Source organism: Neolamprologus multifasciatus, chromosome 7 (assembly GCF_963576455.1).
Source record: "Neolamprologus multifasciatus chromosome 7, fNeoMul1.2, whole genome shotgun sequence".
Classification (NCBI taxonomy): domain Eukaryota; kingdom Metazoa; phylum Chordata; class Actinopteri; order Cichliformes; family Cichlidae; genus Neolamprologus; species Neolamprologus multifasciatus.
In genome coordinates this window covers 62018816-62045783 of record NC_140445.1, presented here as the reverse complement: position 1 = coordinate 62045783, position 26968 = coordinate 62018816, and the positions used below count along the sequence as shown (strand labels likewise).

At 39.5% G+C, this 26968-nt stretch overlaps 1 protein-coding gene and 1 long non-coding RNA gene across 4 annotated transcripts; one reads left to right on the top strand and one right to left on the bottom strand.

The window, feature by feature from the left end:
- Nucleotides 1-1798: 1798 nt before the first annotated feature.
- Nucleotides 1799-26949, bottom strand: cpt1ab (carnitine palmitoyltransferase 1Ab (liver)). Of its 3 annotated transcripts, none has more exons than XM_085164833.1 (19): nt 26835-26949; nt 20143-20307; nt 19556-19698; nt 17911-18082; nt 17320-17421; nt 16802-16939; nt 16608-16685; nt 12673-12780; nt 11966-12053; nt 9195-9390; nt 8325-8513; nt 8121-8226; nt 5438-5551; nt 5009-5173; nt 4349-4480; nt 4071-4223; nt 3808-3921; nt 3180-3272; nt 1799-3076 (listed from the first exon to the last, which is right to left on the bottom strand). In XM_085164833.1, exons 2-19 carry the CDS (start codon nt 20281-20283, stop codon nt 2990-2992), a joined length of 2319 nt encoding a protein of 772 aa, XP_085020959.1. In that variant the 5' UTR covers nt 20284-20307; nt 26835-26949; the 3' UTR covers nt 1799-2989. The 3 variants fall into 3 exon arrangements, with proteins under 3 accessions (XP_085020959.1, XP_085020958.1, XP_085020960.1); XM_085164832.1 differs by lacking the exon at nt 26835-26949 and adding an exon at nt 24030-24165; XM_085164834.1 differs by lacking the exons at nt 11966-12053; nt 26835-26949 and adding exons at nt 11429-11513; nt 24030-24165.
- On the top strand, nt 3239-5666 carry LOC146515801 (uncharacterized). Its single transcript, XR_014874868.1, has 2 exons — nt 3239-3336; nt 3780-5666. It is a non-coding gene; the product is annotated as an uncharacterized LOC146515801 (long non-coding RNA).
- Nucleotides 26950-26968: the final 19 nt, after the last annotated feature.

Below are 26968 nucleotides of genomic sequence, written 5' to 3'. Positions count from 1 at the left end.
TCCTTTTTATTAAGTAAACACTAAGCTAAGGAAGGAAAGATCTCATTTTCACACCAGACCAGTTTCAAGAGGTTTACAAATTGTCAGAACTAAGAAAAGCTGATAAACATAGCTATGACCTTTAGACGCAGATGGGGGTGAGACGGTTGCAGTTAAAGTAAAATGCAAACAAGGGATAAACAATCGTCATGGTGCAAAGTACGTGACCTTTGGGCTTAGGGGGATTTTGAAATAGGTTGCAAATATATCACTTTAGGAACACATACATTTTTACGACTTTATTTATCCATGGTCGCTGGAGGATAAAACACAATAACTTTTGGAAATCCCTGATTATTATAACTATTTTTTTTAATTAGTAGTAGTAGTAGCTTTGATGCACTGCTCTTTCTGTGACCGGTTTCCTCGTTCCTCAGCCAGCAACTTCCAGGAACCGACCTCACCAACCAGCTGATGAATACACATTTTTCCTTCACTACTAGTGGTGTATGATGTCCAGTATAGAAGACAAGTAAGTAAAACCTTTATGAATGTGTACAGGGTTTAACCTCAAAGTGCTGCTATGTTTTAGTGCTGTCTAATGGGAGAATTAAAACATTAGCGCTTTTACAGTAATAACAGTAAATATTGATACACTGTATCAAATATGCTCAAAATTTTAATATAGAAATTTTAGAATATAGAAAGTATAGAAGATTTTTCCCACCTGAGTGGGGGAAAAAAATACTTGCTAAAAATTGGCCTACATTTGAATGTGCTTTTCAATTCAATTTACTGTATCATGCAGTAAAGGTTCATTAGATAAGATGCTTTGTGCCACACTAAGCCTCTAGATTCGTTAGTTTCATTAATAAGTAGCACTGGAACAGGCATACCAAATAAAGTGACCCGTGACTGTATGTAGCTGAGTTATTTATAAAGTAAATTACACAAAAACTTCAGAGAGCAACCAACAATAGCGCTCACACTGCAAAAAGACTAAACACTGAAATAAAAGCTAAACTAAAATGAGCAAATCTACTCCAAAAACTCCTTAAAGCTAAATTATGCTGAGGAATAAATACACAAAGATTATTTTGCCTTTGCAAATTAGGCAGATTAGTCTATTTTACTTGATTCTAAAAACTGATGCCATGTCTTTGGACATAAATCGAACAATTCCAATGACTGTTTCGCAGCCTCCACAGTGGCTGTGTGGTGATGAAATGTTTTTCTTTGGAGAGATATGTAGTAAGCGTAATAAGCAAAAAGGGACGCCTCAGAGGTCATGCAGCCATCTGACATTCACTTTATTGTTCAAACATAGTTTGGTATATCAGCTGCTTGTCTTTTAACAATTCTTTAAATTAAAGGCAAACATATACAGCTTCATCTTCAAAAACATGCAGCAGTGTAAACATGAGGTCTAGATAAAACTACAAGTCTGGGATAACAAAACTGTCACGACAAAAGAAAAGGAAGCATTTTGTCCATGTTTTTTTTCTTAAACCAGCAAAACCTTAACTTAGGGGTCATCATTTGTGATGATCCGCCGTCAAATAACCAAGATGTGTTAAAATACAGAAGCTAAAACCTGAAAAAATAAATATGATGGACTGACAACATATACATTATTTAAAAAATGCATTCCTATACATGACTAGAAACTTGCATTTCTTAAAAAATAGCTGAAGAGAAGAAATGATATCCAACTTTACTGAAGAGACCAAAAAAACAACCATGTGATTTTGACTTAAAAACAACAGCTGCAACAGTGCTTTGATATAACCAACAATCCGATTGCTCATAAAAGTTTACAGAGGTGACAAAAGGCTGCACGGGTAGACTGGAGTTTCTAGGTTTGAACGATAGGGTCAGAGATGGAGTGCGCAACAGAGCTAAAGTACAGTTAATTGGCGATTTCCTCCCCTCGACCCCTCACAAAAGAAGTAAAGTCACTGTTGACCTTACGCTGTCAGATTCAATCCAAATGCACACCTCCCTGTCTTACGAACTCTCACTTCAACAGCAAACTTCACGCTATGCTATCTACCATCTCACTGGAATCACATTGGCATTGTACTGCATTTCAACGTCTAGTGTTGCACATTTACATGTCAGCAAAAGCACCCTAGGACACTAGGCCAAGTTAGCAAAACCTGAGTATGAAAACAACGAACAAGAAAAAATCATGTGCCTTTGTCGCCACTTAATAAGAGTCATAGAAGCCAAACCTGAACAAAAACACTGGCTGTGCACTTGGAATAAGAAAAGACAGTAGCAACGTGTTGATATTGAACATTACAGTGACGCAAGGCTCGCTACTCTGATCCAAGCTGAATGTTTATAACTTTTGCAATCACAGACACCTTATTTTACTCCTGTCGGTGTGAAATTACTGGGTACAGCTGCTAAACGTTCAGAATCATCCTCTCTTTAAACCGCACTTTATGAAATAATGGAGAGCACACACAGCATGCAAATTTAATGAAATTCAACATCAAGTTTGCTGCTTTGGTCAGTGCTTCAGGAGCTGCAACTGCAAGACATTAAAAAAACTTAAGGACAAAGCTAACGCATAGGATGGGAACAGAAATAAAGATATTGCACCATCATGCAACTTAAAATGCAATTCAAGTATTTGATGATGCCACTGAACAAGCTTTTAGCTGAAATGTGTTAATGCAGATTTGATCTCAGGCGTCCTTCCTGCCCTTTTTACATTAGTGGGCCAGTAAGGCACCGGTATGTACAGTCTTGTGAAAAAAACCCGAAACCAACTTTGATCTGTGCATTACCTGTACCCGACACCACCGGTTACTCACTATGCCTAAATATACAGCTTACATAAGTGCCTCACAAACATATTAACGATAATGCTTCCTTTCAATCATCCTTATTTTTGTAACATCAATTAACATAAATATAACCTCTAAACCAACAAGTGACTCTGTACAACCTTTTTTTTGAATATATGTTACTCATAGTCTTCCACCAGCAAAGACAGCCATCACTTGGCAGCTTTGTTGTTGAGCTCAAAGAGACCCAGGATGTCCAGCATGGCCTGTCTGATGTTGGTCCCGAAACGATGCGAGTCCTAAAAACACAAAAGAAGAAAGAAATGCAAGAAGATTCCAGTAAGCTTTTTCATTTAAAATGAGCATTAAAGAAGCAAAAAAATGGAAAATTAGTGAACTTACAGTTTCTGGGCTTGAATGTTTGCTGGAGATGTGGAAGTTGATGTGGTTCTCACCAAGAATGATGTAGGAGATGCCATAACCATCATCAGCCACCTTGCGGGCAAAGAAAGCGAGAGAGTAGACTCTGAGCTTATCCCATACACAGTAATGGTAAATGGTAAATGGCCTGTATTTATACAGCGCTTTACTAGTCCCTAAGAACCCCAAAGCGCTTTACATATCCAGTCATCCACCCATTCACACACACATTCACACACTGGTGATGGCAGCTACATTGTAGCCACAGCCACCCTGGGGCACACTGACAGAGGTGAGGCTGCCGGACACTGGCGCCACCAGGCCCTCTGACCACCACCAGTAGGCAACGGGTGAAGTGTCTTGCCCAAGGACACAACGACCGAGACTGTCTAAGCCGGGGCTCGAACCGGCAACCTTCCGATTACAAGGCAAACTCCCAACTCTTGAGCCACGATCGCCCCCAATTATTAGATTCGTAATAAATTTTTATTGCTTTAATATTTCAACTTTTTTTTCTAATTTAAGGTTTATACAACCTTATGTGTTTTGTTGCAGGAAAACTAACACAAACAGCTGTTAAAGACACTGTGAAAGCTGATGGACAACTTACTGGACCAAAACCACCTCCAGAGGACACATATTCTGGGTGTCTGACCAGATCGAACAGCTCAACCTGCTGCAGAGGAGTCTGGCTGGTGGACAGCTTCCATGGCTCAGACAGGACCTAAATGTAAAGATTTATGAAATTCACAGATTAAGACACATTACTGTATTGGTCGATCGCTCGTAACTTTTTTCTATGTATGAAAAAAGTTTATAAGAGCAATTACGGGCATTATTCGAGTACCTGTAACACACGAAACAAGCTCATACCTCCTTCAGGAAGGGTGAATCCTCTCCGAGGTATTTGGAAACCACATAGAGGCAGAAAAGGTGGCGATCGATGCCCTGTCCTGTCATCGCCAAACGGTACAAGTTTTGGTGTTTTTCTGCCGCCTGCTTGAGCAACCTGAGACGCTCTTCTCTCTGTAGAAAGAAATACGAAAGGAATAAAAGAGAAATATGACAAATAGTTTAATAACACAATAATAAAGTGAAAAAACAATAAGTAAAAAAAACCGGTAGCACATAAATGGAAGGAGGGGACTTACTGTCTCATCTCCGACCATGGCACGAACAAAGGCGCAAGTCTCTATGGTGCAGGAGCGCACCGTTTCTGTTCGACCTTCCCTGAACATACGAGTCATGGAGGCTTCATAAGTCAGGCAAAACTTCCCTTTGTCCTGTTGAGAGAGTAGAATTACATTTAATTAAATCACGATTAAAAAGAGAAAACATTTTTTTATGCATGGTTTATGTATTATTAATATTAGCTATTAATTAAAACGGTGTGACCAATTAAGAAACATACCACAACTAACGTGCAACACCAACGTCCATTGGCATAATTTGACTGATAAATGAATAAAGGTATAAAGGAATACTAATTGAGTAAAATGTAATGTTTTGTGTCATATTATTAATTAAAGTGCAACATGAATAATTAAAAATAAAAGTTTTAATTCGCTATTAAATCCACTAAACACTGCTTGACTGCCTACAAATCTATGCTGGCCAGCTAGTTGTGACTGCCCTCTGCTGGAAGTTAATTTAATTGCATGCGGCTGGAAAGCGCTGGCTTCTGAGAAGTTACATCTACACTTTTAAATATGAGATTGATTTTATAATATTTTCTGTAATATATAAAAAAAACAACTTATTTCAGATAAGGATATAAACAGGAAAATTAATGGTAGGATGCGGGAACTTACTCTGTAATGGGCCAGCTGCAGGGCAATCTGGATGAAGGCATCAGGACTGGTGCGGCATTTCTTAATCAGCCCCTTTCCAAAGTCAGTGAAGGGGATAATGTGACAGTCCACGTCATCTGCCAGAGCTCTGGCTACTGTCAAAGAACTCTCGATGGCCTCCTGGCACTGGAGGAATAAAGGGAACATAACTGTATGTTTTACTCAGACAAAAATATAGATTTATATATATGCATTTTATGAAGAAACGTCAAGATGACTAAATTATTAGATTAGTTTTAGAAGCTATTTAAATCCAAAAAATAACATCCAATAAACAAACATCTATATAGTTAATTAAATCCACTCTGGTGTACTTAGCTTATGCTTCCACAAGAGGGAATCCAAGTTCTGCTAATATAAAATTATGGTGTAAAGCAAAAGATTTTCTACCTCAGCAGGAATGGTCCACTGCAGCCTTTGAGGGCCGGGCAGGTTAGGATGAGGCTTCCCAACACAGTGACCATCCTCAGTGTATCCCAGCTTGTGATCCATGGAAAGTACATGCTGCAAGAGAGTCAACACTTTAACTCATCTCACTCAAAAGTTTCTGCTGTTTTGCTTGCAATTTCTTCTTGCAATTTTGCTTCTGTACATCACCACGTACACCGATTTTAAATTTGGAATCCTTTTTAACACTTGGATTAAAAAAAAAAAACATCAGTAAATAACTGAATGAGTTACTGAGTCACTTAAGGTGCTGTGTTAGGCATTTACTGCAGCAGTAACCTTCAGATGCGGCTTGCTTGCTTAAAAGCACGCTCTATTAAGTCGAGATCTACGGCCTGAGATCTACGGTGGTTCACTTCTTGCAGGGTATATTGCCATGGTAACTTATGCTGTGAACTGTTCCAGACCAGCAGGTATGAAATCACCACCTACTGAACAATTTTCTTCAGAAAATAGCGTCACCATTCCTACAAGTCCCTTGGACAGTGCGGGGAGTGTAGGAGGATCTAAAGTGTTTCAGTTGTGTCTTAAGTCTGTTTCCCTGATGAGCATCAGTAATAAATTCAGAAGCAGCTTTGTTGGCCACAGTTTTGCAATAGTAATTTGTTTTTCTATAACATATGATCCTAATAAGGGACATATCAAATTTGCATGTAGACAAAGCCTATGTTTGAATTTTGTTTTCATATTCAAACTTTACTGCCAAACGTCACTGCAGTCTGCAGAGACTCCGTCGTCTTGAAGCACTTATTCTTTTATTCACAGCATGTTTAAGTGTGATATAGATTGTCTGCTGGGGATATATATTTTATATATAGGTGACACTCATAGGGATCATTTTCTGTAGAAGAATAATCATATGATGACTCTTAGATTGGTTAGATGCTGCCAGCAGCACCACAAGCTGATAACCAGCTTCATGTGAATGCTTATCCTGATTGCCAAGGCTTAGAGCACAGGTGTCGAACTCCAGGCCTCGAGGGCTGGTGTCCTGCAGGTTTTACATGTGTCCTTGATCCAATGACCTCCTCAACATGTTTTGAAGTTCTCCTGAGGCCTGGTAATGAACTAATCATTTGATTCAGGTGTGTTGACCCAGGGTGAGATCTAAAACCTGCAGGACACCGGCCCTCGAGGCCTGGAGTTCGACACCCCTGGCTTAGAGTAAGTGAATCCAGATAACAGAAAGGTATCCTGGGCATGCTGGTACAAGTTAAGCTCGGTTTCATCTGTCTACATTTTTTTTTTTCAGAAATGTGCAAATCCTTTAGATGTTTTATGACGTATAAGCAGTGTTGGGAAGGTTACTTTTAAAATGTATTCCATTACAGATTACAGAATACATGCCCCAAAATGTATTCTGTAACGTATTCCGTTACGTTACTCAATGAGAGTAACGTATTCTGAATACTTTGGATTACTTAATATATTATCATGCTGTTTACAACTACATGAATGTACTATTGCTGTGATTTATTACTGTTACTGAAGGTCCGCGGCTCTGAACCGTAGTAAAGGGACCTCTGGCTAATACGGTGGGTTCTGTGTCGGGCTCGTAGCCGAAAACTAGCTTTACTTTGTTGTCTGGGTCAACTTTGCTAGCGAGAGACAGAGAGAGGCGTTGAAAGGCTGCTTCAACGGAACTTATTGTTTTTGGAGGAAAACACGAACACGGTGTACAGTCGAGTCTTAATAGCTTACTTACAACTGGGCTCGTCAGGCTCTCTTCTTGGCTGCAGAGGTTATTATTGTATTTACATGCTTCCAGCTCCCGTTTTTGCTCGATGACAGCTCGTACTTTTCCTTTTTGTTCGCTCACAGACACATAACGTGTATGGCAGTCCATTCTCCCTGCAGCACGGACTACACTGCCTATGATGCTACATTCTTTAGAGCTATACCGTTAGCATTCTGCCTATTAGCTTAGCACAACAACAACAACAGGCGCTCTCTCACCCAGGAAACACGCAGAGAGAGAGCGTCACCCTGTAACCATGGCAACCGTAACGCTGCCGCCTGGAACAACAGAACGTAGCTGTCAAACAAAACCCAAACAGTCCTGACCCGCGAAAATATGAAACAGGGAAGTACCGCCGTGTAATCCATTTATTTCAACAAAGTAACTGTATTCTAAATACCACCTTTTTAAACAGTAACTGTAACGGAATACAGTTACTCATATTTTGTATTTTAAATACGTAACAGCGGGACATGTATTCCGTTACTCCCCAACACTGCGTATAAGTATAACTTGACCTTGTTCTTAAGTATAACAAGTGCACTTTTTGCAAATCCTCTGCATTTACCTTCATGAAGGCATCTTTAGATGGTAGATTTTGACAATAACACGCCTACCTCCTGACTTGGCTGTACTGGTTGTCTTTAGTAGTCGTCCAGGTGTTTTGGTGTTGCTCACCAGTAAATTACTCATTTACTAACACACGAATGCATCAGACTGTTGGTTTGGTTACTTTTAAAGTTTTTGCTGTGATTTTTTTAATCTGTAGTGGTGCAGAGTTAAAATGACAAAACTTGCGGCTAAATATTTACGGCTTTAACTATATAATATTTCTCGTGATATTACGAGATACCGTATTTACTTTCTTCGATAAAACCAGTGACTTACCTCCCACAGATGGCCAATAATCGGAGCATCTGCCCAGGAATGCTCTGCATTCAGTCCCATCGTACCATTCTTGTAAACTATCATATTAAAGGACTTATCAAACCACCTGAAGGGTTACAAAATATTATTAGGTTAATTTGCAAACAGGTTAATGCCACAAACCTACTGAAAATTGGCCATAAAATCTGTAAAGTTTATCTCCACCTGTCGTAGCATTTTCCATGGAGCAGGGACTTGGCATAAATGTCCAGAGACTTGACTGGGTTTTTTGCATCGTAGCGCTGCTCTGTGTCATCGAGGGTGAGGAAGAAGGCTGCCTTTTCTACAGCATCCAGAGACTGCTTGTTCTTTCCACGGCTGAAGAACATCTCACGGGCCTTTGCCCACGGTGTCCTAACAAGGTAAAAACAAAAAATATGTTCAAAAGGTAAAGCATAGACATAACTGCATGAGTGTAAAATATGTTATTTTAATCTTTCTAAGAGAAAGCATATAAAAGCTGGAGCTAAGTGTCATTTTTGCTACTTTACAGTAGTTTTAAAAATATTCCTTTACGCATGTTACATAAATACGCGTACATTTTTCTTTGTCAGTATGAGAAAACTGAGCCGTCAATACCACACTCTTTATTACTCCGTAAAAATGTATTTTACTAAGCTTTCAGAAAACGCTTGTGAAATCGCTTTTAATTTAATTGCTTTTTAATTACAGCTGCACTTCAAACAAAACAAGTTAGCGGTTAGTCTTGTTGCCATGCTTGAAATATGATACATGCCCATATTATTAGCCTATTCTAACATGACTTTGATGTCTCTTTGATTTCAGGTTTATTTTCTTTATTTCAAATACCAATTTGCAATCACAGTTTTAATTTCTTAAAATATATCTTTCAAAATAAAGTTTAAGTTCTCAGGAGTTTTTGAAGAACGCCAAACTCACCGATTCAGCCTACGACCACTGTAAATGTCCACGCATTGCCTACATTGCTGTACTTCCTGTCATGCTACAGATTAAAAAGTAAAATTGTGTGGCCTCATCAATCCTGGCTCCAGCTTATTCTGCAACGATACCCACCTATCCCCTGCAGTGAGCGCTGCTAGTCTCTCCTCTCCTGGCAAGGGCTCCGACTTGTCTGCCAAGATCCTCTCCATCTGCTGCTCGATCTCCCGTGGCAACAGCAGCCGGCCATCGTAAAACATCCACACCTTGAAGTAACGTCCCTTATGGTACACAACTATGTGTTTGCTCTCGTTCACGTGCTGAAGGGTGTCTAGTGGAGAAAGAACAATGACAGGAAGAGAGAAAACAGGGAAACAAGAAAGACGGATGAAGAAAATCTGTGGTTGTGGGGGAGAAGGGCATATTTATATTTGTACATGTGTTGTGTTTGTTCTTTTTAAATAAAAGAACTTGCATACCACACATCATGTGGGTGACTTGTGTGTATAATCAGAAATGCATGTTGTTTAATGCCAACATCTTTGTGAAAAAGGAGAAATAATTATAAAAATATCAAATATCAAGTGGATGTTGCATTATTTTATTTCTGGTAGCAATACAGATGTTAGTAAACAGTAATTTGCCCCAGAAGTAAAAAGATGTGATATCCAGTTTTCTTTTAAAAGAAAAACATAATTCAGTTACACAATACAAAAACTAAGGCGGGTTGAAATGAGGAGTGCAGCAAGTGGGATGAAAAAGGGAAGGACTGGGAACAAGAATGTAGTTGGGAACACAATGCTTGTTTGAGCAACAATGTGAACAAATGTGGGAAGCCAGTTTCAAAGCTTTACTTGCATCATCTCATTGCTACTGTGTTATTTTACTACAAATTTGGAGCTTGAGCACTCAAACAAGCAATGTACTTGGTACTGGTAGGATAAAGGGAAACTAATACTTACACCAAGAACAAGCCAAATAATAATATTTAGCCTATTGTAGTTTCTTATAGTAAGGACCTCCATCAGTATGAGTATTCTGGGCCCAGTATACCACAGGGCTGAATTGGAAAGCTGTTCTAATCACTGCAGCAACTCAGATCTTTCTGCTTACGAAGACACTGAATACAACCTTATTTTATTAAATTTATTTTTAAAAGCACACTACATTTTTCTATTTTTTAAATGCCTTCAGTCTAAAAAGGTAGCGTTAAATACCTTCTGCTGGGTCCCATGTGCCTGCTAAGCAACACAATTTATTATTATTGTACATTTATTATTGTCTTGGCCTCGAGTCTTTCAGGTTTGACTTTTTAAACTTAACTGCTCATAATCTTGATTAGAGGATTTATATTTTTTTGTAGTAGTTGCGTGCACGTCATTGTGCCTGTAAACACCTCAAAAACTTTGGAATGAATCAAAGTAAACACTTGCTGATTTTCACTGCTTTACTTTCCTATGAACTTCTTAAATTACGTTTAAAAAGAATAATTTTATGTATTACAGAAATTCAATCTACAAGGCCAGAACAATGTAATCTGATCCATTTTTTTATAAAGTTTCCAATTAAGTCATTTTAAAAACAGGTAAAGTCGTGTACTTTAAAACAAATAAATACATCCCACTGTTTTTGACAGCATTGTTTTAGTTAATTGCAGTTTGCAGGAATTTTTAATAATGTACAGCTCTCTTTGGGTCCCGACATGGCAAAAAAACAGTTATTTTCATATTTATTTTCTAACTGCACTGTCATGAATTTTATCATTTAACATGCAAACTAAGACTTTGAGATGTAGCTCTTGTGTCTTTTTGCACTTTCTATGACCAGTGCACGGTCTCATCTTGGGGTTAATTTGCTGAGACATCCCTACTTGGGAAGTACTGTGAGACAGCAGAATATTCCAGACCAGCAAGCAGAAAGAAAACAACAAGTTCTACCTTTATAGAGGTGATCACACTTGTTAATGATAAATTAATCACATTTGATTAACTGCACCTGTCTACTACTAACTCCTTTAATTCCTATGGCAGCAGTAACAGTGTACTTAATGTTTTCCAGGACTGTGAAAACATTATTCTTATAGTTCTTTCGTAAACTGTGTATTATAGTAAATACATATTCTGCATATTTTATTTGCATGAAAAATGCAAATAATTCTTTTATTTATTGATTTATTTATCTAAGACTGTTTGTCTTCTAAAACTTATGAACTATATTTCAGCGACATGCAAATTAGTCCTTGAATGTGCACACAGCAGCACACATGCATGATCAATTCATAGAGGTCAGACTTCCAACTCAAACTGATGGACAAATGTCCTGAGGAAAAGTACAGTTGGAGTAGAGGAGGCGCCAGCTAAAGACTCTACCTGTTTCTACACCTGGGACACGAGTCGTGTTGAACATATGCTCGTATTGGGCTGAGCACATGGGAATAGTGTGTAGGAGCATGAGCTGAAAAGCAAAAGGGGAGAGTCAAACACAAAGAGATGACAAACTAATTCACTAAAATACCAGAGAGAGCCGCAGCAGACACACACCTACATGACCGGGAGACTGGATGAAGTGGGAGTGATGAGGATTGGTTTGATAAGCAAGGCTTCCAGGGAAAGAGACATGAGCGGAGTCCAGAAACCAGTGGCTTACTATCTCAAATACACCAGCAAAGCCCTGATGCAACAGTATTTTTTTTAAGAGAAATTTGAAAGCTTTTAGAATATTGTGACATAATGTATCACCTAAACAAATTTGAACATTCCTACATATTAAAGCCAATAACAGCACAGGGCTGTGCGGATGAGAACGAGTATAGTAATCGGGGTTTCCAAAGGCTGTTGCAACGAATATGACCAGGGTCACAGGGTAGAGGGGGGAGAGGGCACGATGGAGACGTGCCCTCCTCTTACCTGTCTCCACACCGGGGATGCGGGAGGTGTTAAACATTCTCTCCCACTGAGCTGAACACAGAGGAACCTTGTTCGCCAGCAAGTATATCTAACGCAGCGTCCGGCACAAAACAGTAAAACAGAGACAATCGAGTGTGAGTCTGTAACAGAGCTAGCTCATGCAACGGTCTTTGCATAAATGCATACAGTTGGATTTGGCGAAAGGTAAGTGGGCATTTTCACAACATATTTTGCTATTGTGCAAGTGTAAGAATTTGCATCATGCAGCTTGGTGAAGGCAAGGGGCTGACGGAGATGCAGGAGATAAATGGCACTGGGGTGGGTTAGTTTCTTTACTAAGCTTTTAGAAAATGCCTGTGATTTTGCATTGTTGGTAATTACAACTGCACTTCAAACAAGCAGAAAGCACAGTGCATGGTTAGTTACGGTGAGCTGAGGGTGACAGAGTATAAATATAATAATTCGTGAGATTGTGGATAACAAACTTACATCAAAGCACACAAGAAATGGTCGTTAAAAGATAAGCAGCTTTTCATTGTAAACTTAAAAGGAAAACACACTGAGATAATACATATTAATCAGTAAAGTATGAGTTAAATATTTACATGGAGCCAGTGTGAATGAGTAGGAAATTTATATTACGACTATGTACGCTTCACATAGTTCAACAAATCATTAAATGTCAAACAGAGGAGCTCTGTACTCACAGGTTTGATCTGAGCTCTGTCCAGTTTTCTCCTGTACAGCATGATAGAATGAATGGCGTTACCTGCCCTGGCAGCCTGGACGGAGGTGGGGAAGACGTACAGGAAATCCTGGAGAAACAGAGATGATCAATAAGAAGTTCTCACATCTTCCTACAGCTTGTGAGGCAACAGAAACATAATAACTACCACTTAAAGCTGCACATTTAACCTGTGCATTAAAAAAAGTCAGATTGTTGCTTTGTTTTAACTGAATCTTTGTTCATCGTTGGTAAACACAAATGTTTGACCAGTTTTGAAGGTGAACTCAATGGGGAGTGAGGTGTGTACCGTAGTGCAGTGAATCCTGTGGTAAATTCTCGGCATTGTTATTGTTGTAGTTCCGCCGATAGATCACATTAAGCAAGAGACAAACTTGTTGCCAACGTTTTATCTAAACCTGTGCACTTGTACTTTTGATAGCTGATTAATTTATTGAGTAATATGTTGTTCTAAATATTACAACAATGCCATAAACATTTGCAGCTCTGTTTTGTTTTAACCTGTTGTAGCACCATTAGTCTTTCAAATATGTAAGCCTAAAGACTGAGATGGCTCATCTGGGAACAGGGACAGTATAGAAACTCCTTCCTTCTTGCTCTCTTACTCACAAGAGAATAATCTACACATCTGACAATTTTTCTTCACTAGATGCCTTTCGTTTCCAAAACTTTCAGCAATTTGCGCTTCGACTTTTCGAGATGTTAGTAGCCGAATGTGTTCTCCACTAAACTATACATCTGACAGCACGTGTGGTTGTAATTTTTGGACACACTGGAGTTGTGACTTAATTAAGAGGATGAGTTGTTTACTATGTCAGATGATGAGAAAATGTGTCTTTTATGTCAATTTACACTTTGCCTATTCATATTGGTGTGATCTAGATTGTACAACTCAGTCTGCAAATTGGTCTTTGAACTTGAAGTCTGCAGCAAGTTTAAATCAAACCTCAGATAATGTGTTGTTCTTACAAGAGGTAAAAGCTAGAATTGATACAAATGTAATCTGGCCATTGATTCATTGTAGTTATTTTGGTCAAAGACAATTTGCATAGAGTATAAAGAGGGTTTGTAAGCAAGAGCACGGATCCATTTTTGTTCCGGTTTTAGTGACAGATTTACAACAACTGCACACAACTGACACATTTGCAGTGTCCTGACTTTCTCACTGATCCAGGTAAAAAAAAAAGAAAAAAAGGGAGGTTTAGATTTATGCAGACAATTGATTATTTTGATAGTCGACTAGTCACCGATTATTTTTGCGATTAGTCGACTAATCAGATCATCATCCATTGGATGTAAAACGTACAGCTTATTGCACCAGCAGCATCTGATCTTATATAACTATCATTAGCTTACAGCTTTAAGTGTTTAAGGTATGTGCTAACTAAAAATAAAGACAAGATGATAGTTTATTAAATTTTAATGAAATTTGCAGATTGTTTCGGTTAAGTTTAATAAACTCCTTGCTATCTAAAATATAACAGGACACCGGAGTATATTCTCCAGCATCTCACACTTCTGATAATCAGCTGTCTGCTTGACGTTTATTCAGCTGTGTAAAAACTATAACTTTAATCTCAGCCAAACCGATTTACTCAGGAACAAATAAAATACTACAAAAAGCCAAACAATAACATTTTTAAGTTATCTAAGTGACTTATATATCATGTTTAACCTGAGTAGCGAAAGACAGCGGTGGGTTTGCAAACGATTTGCCGGGAGTCCGGTGTTCTCACGGCTCTAGTGAGCCTAGCCCCCGGCTAGCTATCGAGCTAGTGGGTAACAGACGTCTCCGAAAACGTCGGAGCGCTTTTGAAAATATGTGGCTGCACCGGCGGGCACGCCGGTGCAGCCCCCTCTAGCTTCTGCCCGGTGGCTACTGGGTGACCCCTCATCTGGGGATCCTCAGCCCTTCCCATGAAGGTGGCACGGATGCCCCTCCGGTGGTCCTCCTTGGGCTCTTGCACTCTGGGGCCTCTGGATGTCTGGGGCCTGGATCTCCTCCATGCCTGCTTCATGCCCTGGGGGACGGGGCTATGGCTCTCTACATCCTCTAGCAGACCATTACATGGGGAAACCATTTGAATACAAGCGCGCCGATCCACACAGGTGTGCACACAGGTGTTCACTGTTCGTAGACTTAAATCACACCTTTCTTGGCTGCTACTTCAAAGCACATTGTGCGCTGTCTGTCCTGCGTGCTGCACAACAACATTCAATATTTAGTATTTACTGCTGTTTACACTTAGCTAGATTAATGCGATGGTGTTGTGTATAGTATGTTGCATTGTTTTGTTTTGTTTTTTTTGCTTGTTTTCTATTCTTTTTCTCTCAACAGGTGATCCCGGAGATATTTTTTCTTCCCCCCTTTCTCACTGTCCCTCTCCCCTTCTGTTTTTCTTTTCCTTCCTCTTTCTTTCTCCCTTTCCTATCCCTCACTCATGTCTGTCCCGTCTGTAACAACTGAAAATAAAATAAATAATAAAAACAAAGGTCGATCAAATGGACCAATACGGCAATGCCATGATGATCCATTTGGCAAAATAAATCCATTGGGTATCCTTGTTGGTCCTCAGACAACAATTCTGACGGCTAAAGAACCAAATGGGACAGGCGAGAGGAAAAAAAAAAAAAAAAAAAAAAAAAAAAAAAAAAAAAAAGAAAATATGTGGTGTCTTGATAAACTGAGCAGATATTTGAGGTTTACACAGCTACATTCTCGCCTGAAAACATGTTAAACGTTTATTTTGTGACCCAGAAAGAATAATAAGAGTAATATTAAAACTAATTAGCTGCCGCCATTGTTGGAAACTGAGCAGGGCCGTGCTATGAATTCTGAGACAGAGCCTCTTCTTCGGGGTTTAACGGCACCTGGCATCCTTGTACATGCAGTGCTGCCATCTTCTGTTTCAGTCCGTTATTACACTCTTAAATCCTACTACTTATTCCTGCGTCTTTTGGGATCTTAGAAAGCTTCAAACGAAGCCTAGAATATTAAATTACTCGTCGACGATTTTGATAGTCGACGTAATCGTGACTAGTCGACTAATCGTGGCAGCCCTAATGCAGACACTGCGGCCAGTCAACCCATCCACAAAGTACAGATGCTGTAATTAGGTGATGGGCTGCCAGGATTCTGAATACTTGACGTCTTTAACTCCAAGACTACAAGGCTTCAGCTGTAACTTGCCCTGAGAAATTATAATAAAGTATATTATTACTCATGGACACACGAGGGTTAATGTTGCAGAATGCATATCATTAGGGTACATAGTGTTTAATAACTTGAAAGTTACAAATTAGATTATGTGTGTAGCACAGAAATACTCTCATTCAAAAGCCAAATATGAAAATCAAAGTTAAAGGAAGACAGTTGAGTTAAATTTTAGACAGTTCACACGTAGAAACAAACTGAAAGTGTTTGTTCCATTCATTCAAAATCATAAACTCAGAGGTCATAGTTTTTTGTTATTTGTGCTGTTCTTATCCAGTATATATATAGTAGCAATTAATAAATTAGTCTCAAATGTTACGTTTCGTTTTGCAGATAGTGCCGTGAAGCTGCTCGAGTGTTTGTGTTACTTTTGTTTTTCCTTTTACAACATTGTGTAACAAGTATGTCACAAGATAACTGCCGATTACTCTGCAAAACTTAAAGATCACACACAAAGAGTTAATAATTAAAAGGCTACAAGGGTTTGTATGCAATTTACAACCATCCACGCTTTTGGGGGTCAAAGTGCGATAAATGGGTCACGTTAAAATGAAAACTGCTCAAATTGGAGTGTAGGGGAAAATAAAAAAAACCACACACACAACATACCTTCAAACACTCAGACCATCATGAGGAGACTACCTCACTATTACCAAACAGACACAGAGGTGGAGTTGCCTTACCATGGCATAATAGTTACTGTTCACCATGATAGGTCCACGGCCTCTCAGGTAAATATACTCTTCCCACCAGTCACTGACCTGTGACAGGCAGAGAGAAGGGGGGGAACAAACAGAAGTTTTCAATGCATTGCTTTTCAGGGTAAGACTGACCTAAGAATCATGACAGTGTGAAAAGTCAGAGAAGACGAACTCACATAGTTGGACGCCCACCAGGACTTGAGTTTAAGGTACCACTGCAGCCTGGGACCCAGATTCTTCTCAAAGTCTTGAGTCAGGCCTTTCATTCGTTCAAACTGCTGATCATCCATCAGTGGGCGCACTGACTCCAAGTACTGAAAACACCAGAAAAATCAAGGTAGGAAAGAGTGAAGCAAAGAGTATCTGACTTTTAACAAGAGCACAAAGGGCAGGAAAAAATATGCAGCACACAGTGTCTTCTCTGACAGACAATCACAGGCAAGAAGGTCAATTTTCAGTCACTGCCTTGTACCACAGAGTCAAAGCCTGAGGGAATGTCTAAATGAATTTAAATCAGTACCTTTAAGGCTTTTTTGTTTACATGCAGTTCCAGTGTTTTGCATGTTTTTTGGGTTGTTTTTTTTTTTATCTTAACAATGAAAACCTAGAAGTTTTTTGCTCATCAAAATGCGAAGCCTAGCACCTTTATCAGCATGATCATAAATGTAGATAAAAACACCAGAAAACAAATTACCCTTTGGCAGGTGTCCTTGACAGAAGGAACAGGTAGTCGTGGCAGAGAGTTCTGGAAACTGTACAGCATTGGTTTCCGGCCGGAAAACACCTTCACTAGAACCTGGACAAGCAGAGAGATAAGGCCGTTTGAAGTGATGTTTTGTTTCACCTGGAAACCAGCAAGGTACGAGGCAAAGTCCGAAGACATAACCAGCAGTAAATAACAAGAGGACACAAGTAGCACTTTGAGTATGGCATCCACAAGATTTGCATTGTATCTCTGCTTGGACCTAACTGACATAGCAAGTGACTAATTTTTGAACCTTAATAACATTATAATTTAGCAATAATTACCTGCTGTTTAGAACTCATCTTATAAGTAAAACAAGCACACATGATTATAATAATGTTTAAAATATAGTATAAAACCTCAGCCCTGTTTAATGTAGAACATTTAATTCAGCATATGACCAGTGAAGACACTCACAAGTGCTTAATAACACTGTTGCAAAACCAGCATTGTTTATTCAAGGCAATAAGGTCCATCTCTACGACATTCTACCAATTAGCTCCTCTTCAGTGACTGGAACAATGGAGCACATTATCTCACCATCCAAATGCGAGTCGACCAGGACAAGGAGCCATGACGTTCTTGCATCCACCCATGCCATGACAGCAAGGACTTGAGGACAGTCCTCATAATCATTATTATGGTAACCCACAGGCTCGTGCCCACTAGAATTCCTCCGACTATCCTCTGGCTGTCTGTGGACATATATCGGCTGTGGACAGAGAACGAAACAGGAGGGAGGACAACAGGGGACAGGAGACAATATAATGTTAAACATTTAACTGCAGAGTGGACACAAATTATGGTTTTGCCTAATAGGGCTTTACAAAACTTTTGTAAGTTAGTAATCTGACTGAAGGAATAAGTAAAGTGCTATGATGTTCAAAGTCATTACATAAACAATTTATTATCAACCTTGGCCAAATGAGCAATCTAAGACTGCACTACAACAGCATAGTGAAAACATGGGGCGATTACTGTCACACAGCTACTTCCTGACTTGGCGAAGTCCAAAGTCAGCAAAGACAGACTGACTCATGACAGATAAATGATGTATGTTATTTACTCTGATAGGAGGACTAAAACATTTTGATGAATTTACTGTCAGCAGTAAAGTCCTAAACCGCTGTTACGTAGTGTAGCCAAAGTTAATGAGGACAGATCTGATCATGCAGTAGATTTTTCTGTATTTGTGACTTAAAGGTTTCAAACATATTAACACCAACAGGTTGTACTTGTTACTAAAACAAAAAAGAAGGTTCGAGTACTCTTAATATTTCAGACATTCTTCAATAAACTAAAAAAAAAAAAAAAAAAACATCAAAAAACAGCCGACTTGACTTGAGAGCACTGTGGATAAGAAAAACATTGAAGGCTTTGCGTGTTCAAGACATGTTTGCACAGTATTACTAAACATGATCAACATTGTTGGCAAATAATAAAATCTGTTGTGGCAGGTAGCTGGAAGAAAATGAGTAGCAAACACACTAGTTTACACACTCATGTAACACACAGACCTGTATGAAGCATGCGCATTATTGCAAATGTTGTAACATTTGCAATAATGCAAATGTTACAACAGGCGAACTCTTGAGCCACGATATCGGGCGATCGTGGCTCAAGAGTTGGGAGTTCGCCTTGTAATCAGAAGGTTGCCGGTTCGAGCCCCGGCTCCGACAGTCTCGGTCGTTGTGTCCTTGGGCAAGACACTTCATCCGTTGCCTACTGGTGGTGGTCAGAGGACCCGGTGGCGCCGGTGTCCGGCAGCCTCGCCTCTGTCAGTGCGCCCCAGGGTGGCTATGGCTACGACGTAGCTTGCCATCACCAGTGTGTGAATGGGTGGATGACTGGTTGTGTAAAGCGCTTTGAGGTTCTTAGGGACTAGTAAAAGCGCTATACAAATACAGGCCATTTATCTTTAAGTATGAGTCAAACACACTCCATTACCAACGCATTTGGCAAAATACCTGCTTCCAGCCAAACAACACCTTGCTAATTCCCACTGCATTTGTTTACCTGCTTTCTCACTTATCATTGTGCCACTATGTAAAGAAATGTGCATGGTAGTTAGGGTTATACAATCTACTTTAGAAAACACTAATAAAAGTTATTATTTTTTTTAATAGGAAAAAAATGTACAAAAAGACATATAATACCAGGATATCACCTGGTGGGATCAGCTTACCTGATGGGCATATGCTGACCCAGCTTGGTAAACAGCCCCAAAGATGGATCCAGCTGTTTAAATTTATTGTAAGCCATGTAGGACCCAACCACTATGGAGAACCCAGCTGGGCTGCCCGGGTACACACCAGTCATTATCCCATTCTGTGGAAATGTAAGTCAAATTGGGGATTAAAGAGGTCATATAGGGCCAAGGAGATAAAATTAAATTACTTCATAACATGCTATCATGAGTCATGAGGATACATGTGACAAATCATTAATTACAGACATGAAACAAAAGAGGAATGTGTGAAAATGCTAGCAGGTCTTTGGGTTTGAGTCATTCACTATGGCTTTGTGTAAACAGATAACTAGGCCAAAGGCTAGGACACAAAGAACGGGCAGGAAGGTTAGTGTCACAGCTGACTGTTTGTCACAGCTGACTGTTTGTCTATGACCTTCTAGTGCGAGCAACCTAATAAACAACAAAGAATTACTTGAGATCTTGTAATGTTAAATAGAAAAGAGCTGTAATGTTGTGTGGATAGCCATTACCATACATAAAACCTCTGAACTTTGCTCTTTGGTTATTTTAATGCCTCCCACCTTGAAGCGAACAAATCTTTTCTTCCAGGAGTGGATGCCAGAGAGGTAGACTTGGCGAAGAGCCTCATGAGACAGGTGTAGATCAATGCCTTCAGGGGTGACTGTGAACTGAAAGGCCACCGCCTGGTGCGCTTCTGCCATGGTGGCTACTGATGTACAGGGTCACTGAGGACAGTAAGAGCAAACAGTAATATTAGCAAAGTGAGAATAAAGTAACTTCAAGAGTGGTTACACACTACAAGGTTCAACACAGCGTGTTGATCTCTAGATAAGGCTGTGAATGATTGGTGTAAGCCAAATATCACAACTATCCCTAAGCTGTCTTGAAAGCATTTGTCCAACACTGCCGATTATCTACCATTTTTAGATGTAATCTGTTTCTCCCCAGGGAATCAGCCACAGGGTTAAAAGGGTTGCTGCTGGACTTTTAAAACAGTTGAATGCAGTTTCACTGACACCTGCACAGTCACTCACACAATCTAGGTTTAAAGGCAAAACTAGTGCTAGTTTTAAATGCGGAGCAGTTGTGCACAAGCACAAAGCAATCCATCTGTCATGTGAGGAAACACTGACACAAATGTTTTTAAAAACCCTCTTCAAAAATAGAAATTGTGACTAAAGCACATTTATTATTATTACTTTTTTGCATTAGAAAGAATTCACAACGGGCACTGCTCTCAGCTTGGTAAGGATCATAAAAAACTGTGTATCCCTTTTAGCAACTATTGTGATTGGATTAGCGTCCTTCACAAAATGAAAGTCATGTGTATGTTTTTAACTAAACAGGCTCCTGCAAACTGAGATCAGAGGTGGGTGACCCCTTACAAATGTCTGAACTAGGGCTGGGCTGTATCATACCGCTCACGGTAATACCGGTGTAATTTTGGGCAACGATAGGAAAATGACATATGGGGATAGAATAGGCGTAAAACGCGCATGCGCAGTGCCTATGTTTACATACGCACATGGCGGCTACGCAGAATGAGAAGAGCGAAAGTGGATCGTTAAATGAAACGGATGAACCAGAATTGGTTTGTAAAGATGCTGCAACTTCAGTGGTGTGGGACTGGTTTAGCTTTCGTCCGTCAGATAAACAACAAAGCACTATTTTTGGTAGCTAGCATGCTAGCGGGCCGTCGTTCTTACCGTGTTGTTTTGAAAATACGGCACAATTAAAATCAATCCTTTCATTTTTCTGAAAATCAACAGTGCCCCTTATAATCCCGTGTGCCTTATGTATGAATTCTGGTTGTGTTTACTGACCTCGAAACGATTTTATGTACACGGCGCTCGAAAATCTGTCAAATGTTTTAGTGCGACTTTGCTAAGCTACGAACCGCACCGTGATGGATTGTCGGAGCATTACGGCTACCGTAGGCAGGCGCTTCGCGGAGTGATACGTACTGTGCTTCAACATAATATTACCATATTGTGTGTGTATAACCACTTTTTAAAGTTTTGTGGATATTATAAATGGTTATGCTGAGGATATGTCGGCCAATTTCCACTGGAAATGCCTTTTGGTTAAACTGTCAGCAAGGAATTTGCACTGTTACATTTTTATATAACTTTAATGCACATAAAAACAGCTGCTTGTTTAAGTGAAAATACATTGATGTTTTTTTTTTTTGCACTAATAAAGTTGTGGAGTTGTAAAGTATTTTGTCTAGTGTCAATTATATCGTCAGTTATATCATTATCGCAAATTTTCAAATGTATATTGTGATAAATATTTTTGGTCATATCGCCCTGCTCTAGTCTGAACTGGTTATACTTAGTAGCCCAACATAACTGATGTTTGGCATGAGGCCTGTCTTGTTTTAAAACCGTCAACCCTAGTCAAGATATGGCTGCATAAATAAATAAATAAAGTAAATCTTTTCAGTTACAATAATTATCTACCCCACCCATTAGTTTTGGAAAAATTTGAAACTAACTTGTCTCAGTAAAAGACAACACTGGGAAGTAACCTTGATCAAAGCAATGTCTGGTCTATTGTATTTGAACAAGTGGGTCTTCCAGCTTACCTACTATAAAAGACTCCATTGTAGTTTGTATATTTATGAGGCAACCAAGAAAACAATTAATAAGATGCTTTGTTATGAACAAATGAGAACCAGTAGCTAGCGCCCTGGATATATATATATATATTTTTTTTTATCTAGATTTAATTGTTTCTTGCTACAAACAGAAAGCAACTGAATTAAAAATGATATTAGCTTAGAAGAAACATGAATGAACTTGACAAGCTGTGCACAAATTCTGTTATATTTTAAACATACTTTATAAGACTTCCTCAAATAATTCTTCTAATACACAGATCATCTGCTTTGTCATAAATTTACCATGGAATAAACCTCCAAATGACTAGCATGATTCAGAACAAAATTAATGAAGCCCTTATTTCCAAAGAGATGTCTCTCTGCAAAGACCATCTTCTTTTAAAGGATTTCTATCTTTTTTCCTTTTTTTGGTTACAGGGTCCACTTTTATTTCATTCAATGAGAGCACTCTGAAAGCAGTACACGTCGCTTCTTCCACTCTGAAGGAACAGCATCCACAGAGCAGCGTTTCAGCAGCCAGTCCCCTCCCCCCAGCTACTTTCCAACATCACATGATCCACCCTGTGCTGCAGAAACTAGGGGAAAGGTCGCAGCACAGCGCCGCTTAGATGCCGCGTAAAACTGGCAACACAGTACTCACGAATCGTCCTGTGCCACCCAGCACAGTCAAATGTGGTAACAAAGGAGCCACTGAAAACATAGCCTTTGCTGTGGATGTCGTATAACCTGCGATAAACATTTAGGTCTTTGCAACCATTGCAACTAGCCCTTGTCTTTATGCAGTTACTGTACTCCTGTCTGCATTATCATTATGGCTGCAAACACCACACTTACCCCATAAAACCAACCGTCATTACCGAACACTTACAGGCTCATAAGCTAGGCCCACATTTGCCGGTTACATTTGTAAAATTATATCAAATATCCTCCCACGTGGTCTAAGTGAAATTAGGTCATCAGTGTGTAACCTGGACATAAACACACTACGTGTTATTTATTTATAATAACAAATAATTAACCCTCTCGGTCCTATAAATTGTGTTTTATTGCAGTTTATGAATGTAAACACGCTCCTACAGCAAGGACACCACAAGCCAGCTTTCGCTGACCTTCACAGGTAGGTGACATTTATACCCACACCCTTCACTACATGTGTCCTCTGGAGCAATCAAATAATTTGCTCTCTAAGGTTCACTTTACATTACAGTTACATGCGTTTTATAATGCGATGGCCACTAAAAGGCCTTTATTTGGACTTTTGCCGACATAAATGTTGGGAACAAGAACATAGGAATCACCAGGGGAGTCTAACATTAGAAGCAACACCAAAAACAAAGACAGAAAGAAAAGTCATGACAGGTGAAATGTTTATATTCATGCAGATATGCAGTAGAGGCCTCTTTGACATGCATTCCAATGATCTGCTGTTAAAATAGCTTTGAGTGCAATGGACCGTTTCAGTGGTTTAGGCAGGATGCTTACATTGAACTTGATCTCTGGTTTCTGTAGGCCAAACTGCCACACAGAAAACCTACAGCTGTGTGAGTGGGTGAGGAAAATGGCCTGAACGCCATGCAAACACCTCACAGCTCCACACACTACGCCGACAAGGTACTGCAACAAATTGACAGTCACGGATTTCACTTGTCTAGCCTGTAATATTTCCCCCCGTAGCGCACGTAGCTCTGCATTTTCCCCAACTAATTCCAAAGGAGCACAGAAGAGAGACGGAGAACGAAAACAGAGTCACGAGAGGCCGCTACGCACTAAGAAAAAGAAAATACGCACGAAGCCTTGTTGTCAGTGAGGAAGAGCAAAACTTACAGTTGTGAGGAGGATGTGACTCTGGCTGGCTGTCGGCAGGAACTGCTAACGTTTAACACTCCTTATGAATGAGAGCGCAGACTTGTATACACGGACTGCCCATTTTGCTACGTCACATATCTCAATTTTCGGCGGCCTCCATATATAAAAGTGGTTAAAACAGCGCCCCCTTGAGGACTCCCGCTCTACAGAAAATATGACAGCTGGTAACCTGTGCAAAGACATTACGCTGGAGATGGGATCAGTGACACCATGACCATGCCATAACAATTGAAAGGTGGGTTGTTAAATAGTGTATGGGGTTGAATATAATGTCATGGTGCAATCCTGTTAGAGCCGATAAGACTGTTTAATGCTTATTACAGTATGACAGGTGTACAACTGAATTTTATGGCAAAGTTATAAATCTTTATATAAAATTGTCAAATTGGAATGTCCGTTGTGGAAGAGCTCTGATTTCAGCTTTTGAATGAGTGTTTGAGGGTGCAGAATATGGAATTTGCCCTTGATGGTGAGGTGGGTGGAGTTCTTCATTGTTGATCTTTGAGCTGGTCAGTTTATGATCATCCTCAAAATGCAAATTTGCCCTGGCCATGTAAACTACTTTTCTTTAAACGCGTCAGGAAATCAAACTCCATTCCTCCATGAAGTTTGTAGGTCAAAGAGGCTCTTTCAATATCTCTCAACTAACAATGTTATTCCATTCACTGCTCCACACTGGGAACGCCACTTGTATCTACAAGTTTATTGTTTGTTCTTGGCAAGCTTCAATGCCCCACACTGATATCCAATACATGGAATGAGGAGATAATGTTGGGGAAAGTGTATGTTTGATAGAAATAAACTGCTTTCTTCAGTTCTCAGTGCACTGATAGTGAATTTATGTTAAGCCACCCACTGTTTGTATAGGTGACAAGGTGGATGGGTTGTTTTGTTGGATAAAGCATTGGCAGTAGTTAGGGCACTGTCTTAAACAGAGCCATTACTGTTTTTCCTGGTGGAAAAGCCATGTCCATCACAGGTTTGAATGTAGCCTCTGCTGCTGAGCTATTTATTCAAACTAAAATATAAAGAGATATGCATCATCAGGTAACAGCAGGAGGTGTGTCTTGATGCTCTGCCACCCTTCTCCTTGTTGGATCAGCTCATTTAGATTTGAAATTTTGATGTCACAGTGAAAAATGTCAAAAATCCTTTGTTTTTCTTCTACTCAAGTCCAGGAAAATTTTAGTGCATGCTCGTATTTGCTGTGGGCAGTGAGTGCAGCAAAGTTGTTGGTAGAAAGGTAAAGCTGGTGCCCTATATAGTTGGCCTGCACATAGTTAAAAAGGGAAAAAATAAAGAAGAACACCGAGACTAGACTACCAAAAACCTGCACGATGTTAAAGGGATTATAATCTGTTTTTGTCATTTTTAATTTTTAATTTGTTAGTGTGCTTAGAGTTATTTCCCAGTTGATTAACTACTTCTGCTTTAACCTCAACTGCATCAGAGTCTGCTTACTGACCAGCTCCGAAGGAAATGAAGCAACTGCAATCTATAATGTTTCTGCCATTGTGTCACAGTTGTTGAAAAGTTTTCTGTCTGGAAGAAATTTGTGTTTTTACTGCTGCCAAACATTGCCATCTCTGACACTTTGTCCAGAGCTCACTATTGCTGAAGTTCTGCTCTGATGTTCCATCAACAAAGGCTTTGTTTTGGTATGCTTCTAATACACGTCAACTGATGTAATCTTGGACTTAACCAGCTGCAAAAGTTATTATAAACCTTTTTTGGGATTTTCTTGGAAACGTCTTTTTACATCCTGGAATTATTAATGTGTTCTTTCAGATAGCTTAGAAATGAACATTTAAGCATTAAATATAAAAATTCCTCCCTTGAATCATAGATATCCACAACATTTTTGAGAGGCCATATTGAAGCATTGTTTGACCACAGGTCTAAATAATTAAATTTCCACCTATTACTTTTCTTATTTATCCTTAAAAAAATAAATCTGGAAGTATCCCTGTCGAAGTACCTGTCGAAGTACCCTTCAGTATTGACATTGGATCCATCAAAGTGTGAGTGTTAAATAAAATTGCTTAGTTATTGATAAAAAAAAAAAAAAACACTGTATGAACATGAGTGTGAGACTTGAAGTAGAAACCGCTTTGCATGTTCAAATTAAATAGAAAGGCACTATACAAGTGCCAGTCCATTTACTATATACTTGAATATTGAGTTGCAAAGCACAAGGAAATAAGGAACACCACTGAGAAGATTCATGAATGAAGTCAAGAAGGGTTGGTGTGACAGAAGAGGATATGGGCAGGGTGGTGCTTTTTATCACCATAGCAACAATCCCAAAAAAGTGTATCAGCCGAAGGAGGAAAAAAAATAAAATCACTGATCTCTGAGCATTTCTTAGAAGATCAAATGTCTGCTTGTCTAAATATGTAAAAACCCAAACCTTATTTATGGGATGCAGCTCAGCTTTCAGTATCACCTGCATAGCTACTGTTTATCCAACAGAGGGCGCAATATGACTTTTTTTGGACAGAGTTTCTCACATTGATTTTTCTAGATCTTTTTAAGTCAAATACTCTACAAACTCTCTAAGAACACTAGTGCGTTAAGATGCATTATTGTTATAGCCTTCCTTAGCGCTTCCATCATTCGTCTCTGACAACTCAGTACGCAAGCTCAGTACGCGAGCTGGGGAGATTTCCGCTCTGAACTCGCAGTACGTGAACGCAATATGAGGGAAACGACGCAACAGCTCCCTTGTTGACATTTTGTATACACTTAAAATCGACAGCCTACCGTGTATTCGCCTTTACGTTCCTCCGTGCAACTCAAACACGTCCAAACTTTGGATTCACGGAGACGTAAGGATCCCACGGCTGCTCATGCGCGTGCGTCTTACGCTGTCACTGGTGTGCAGCCTGTCAGACATC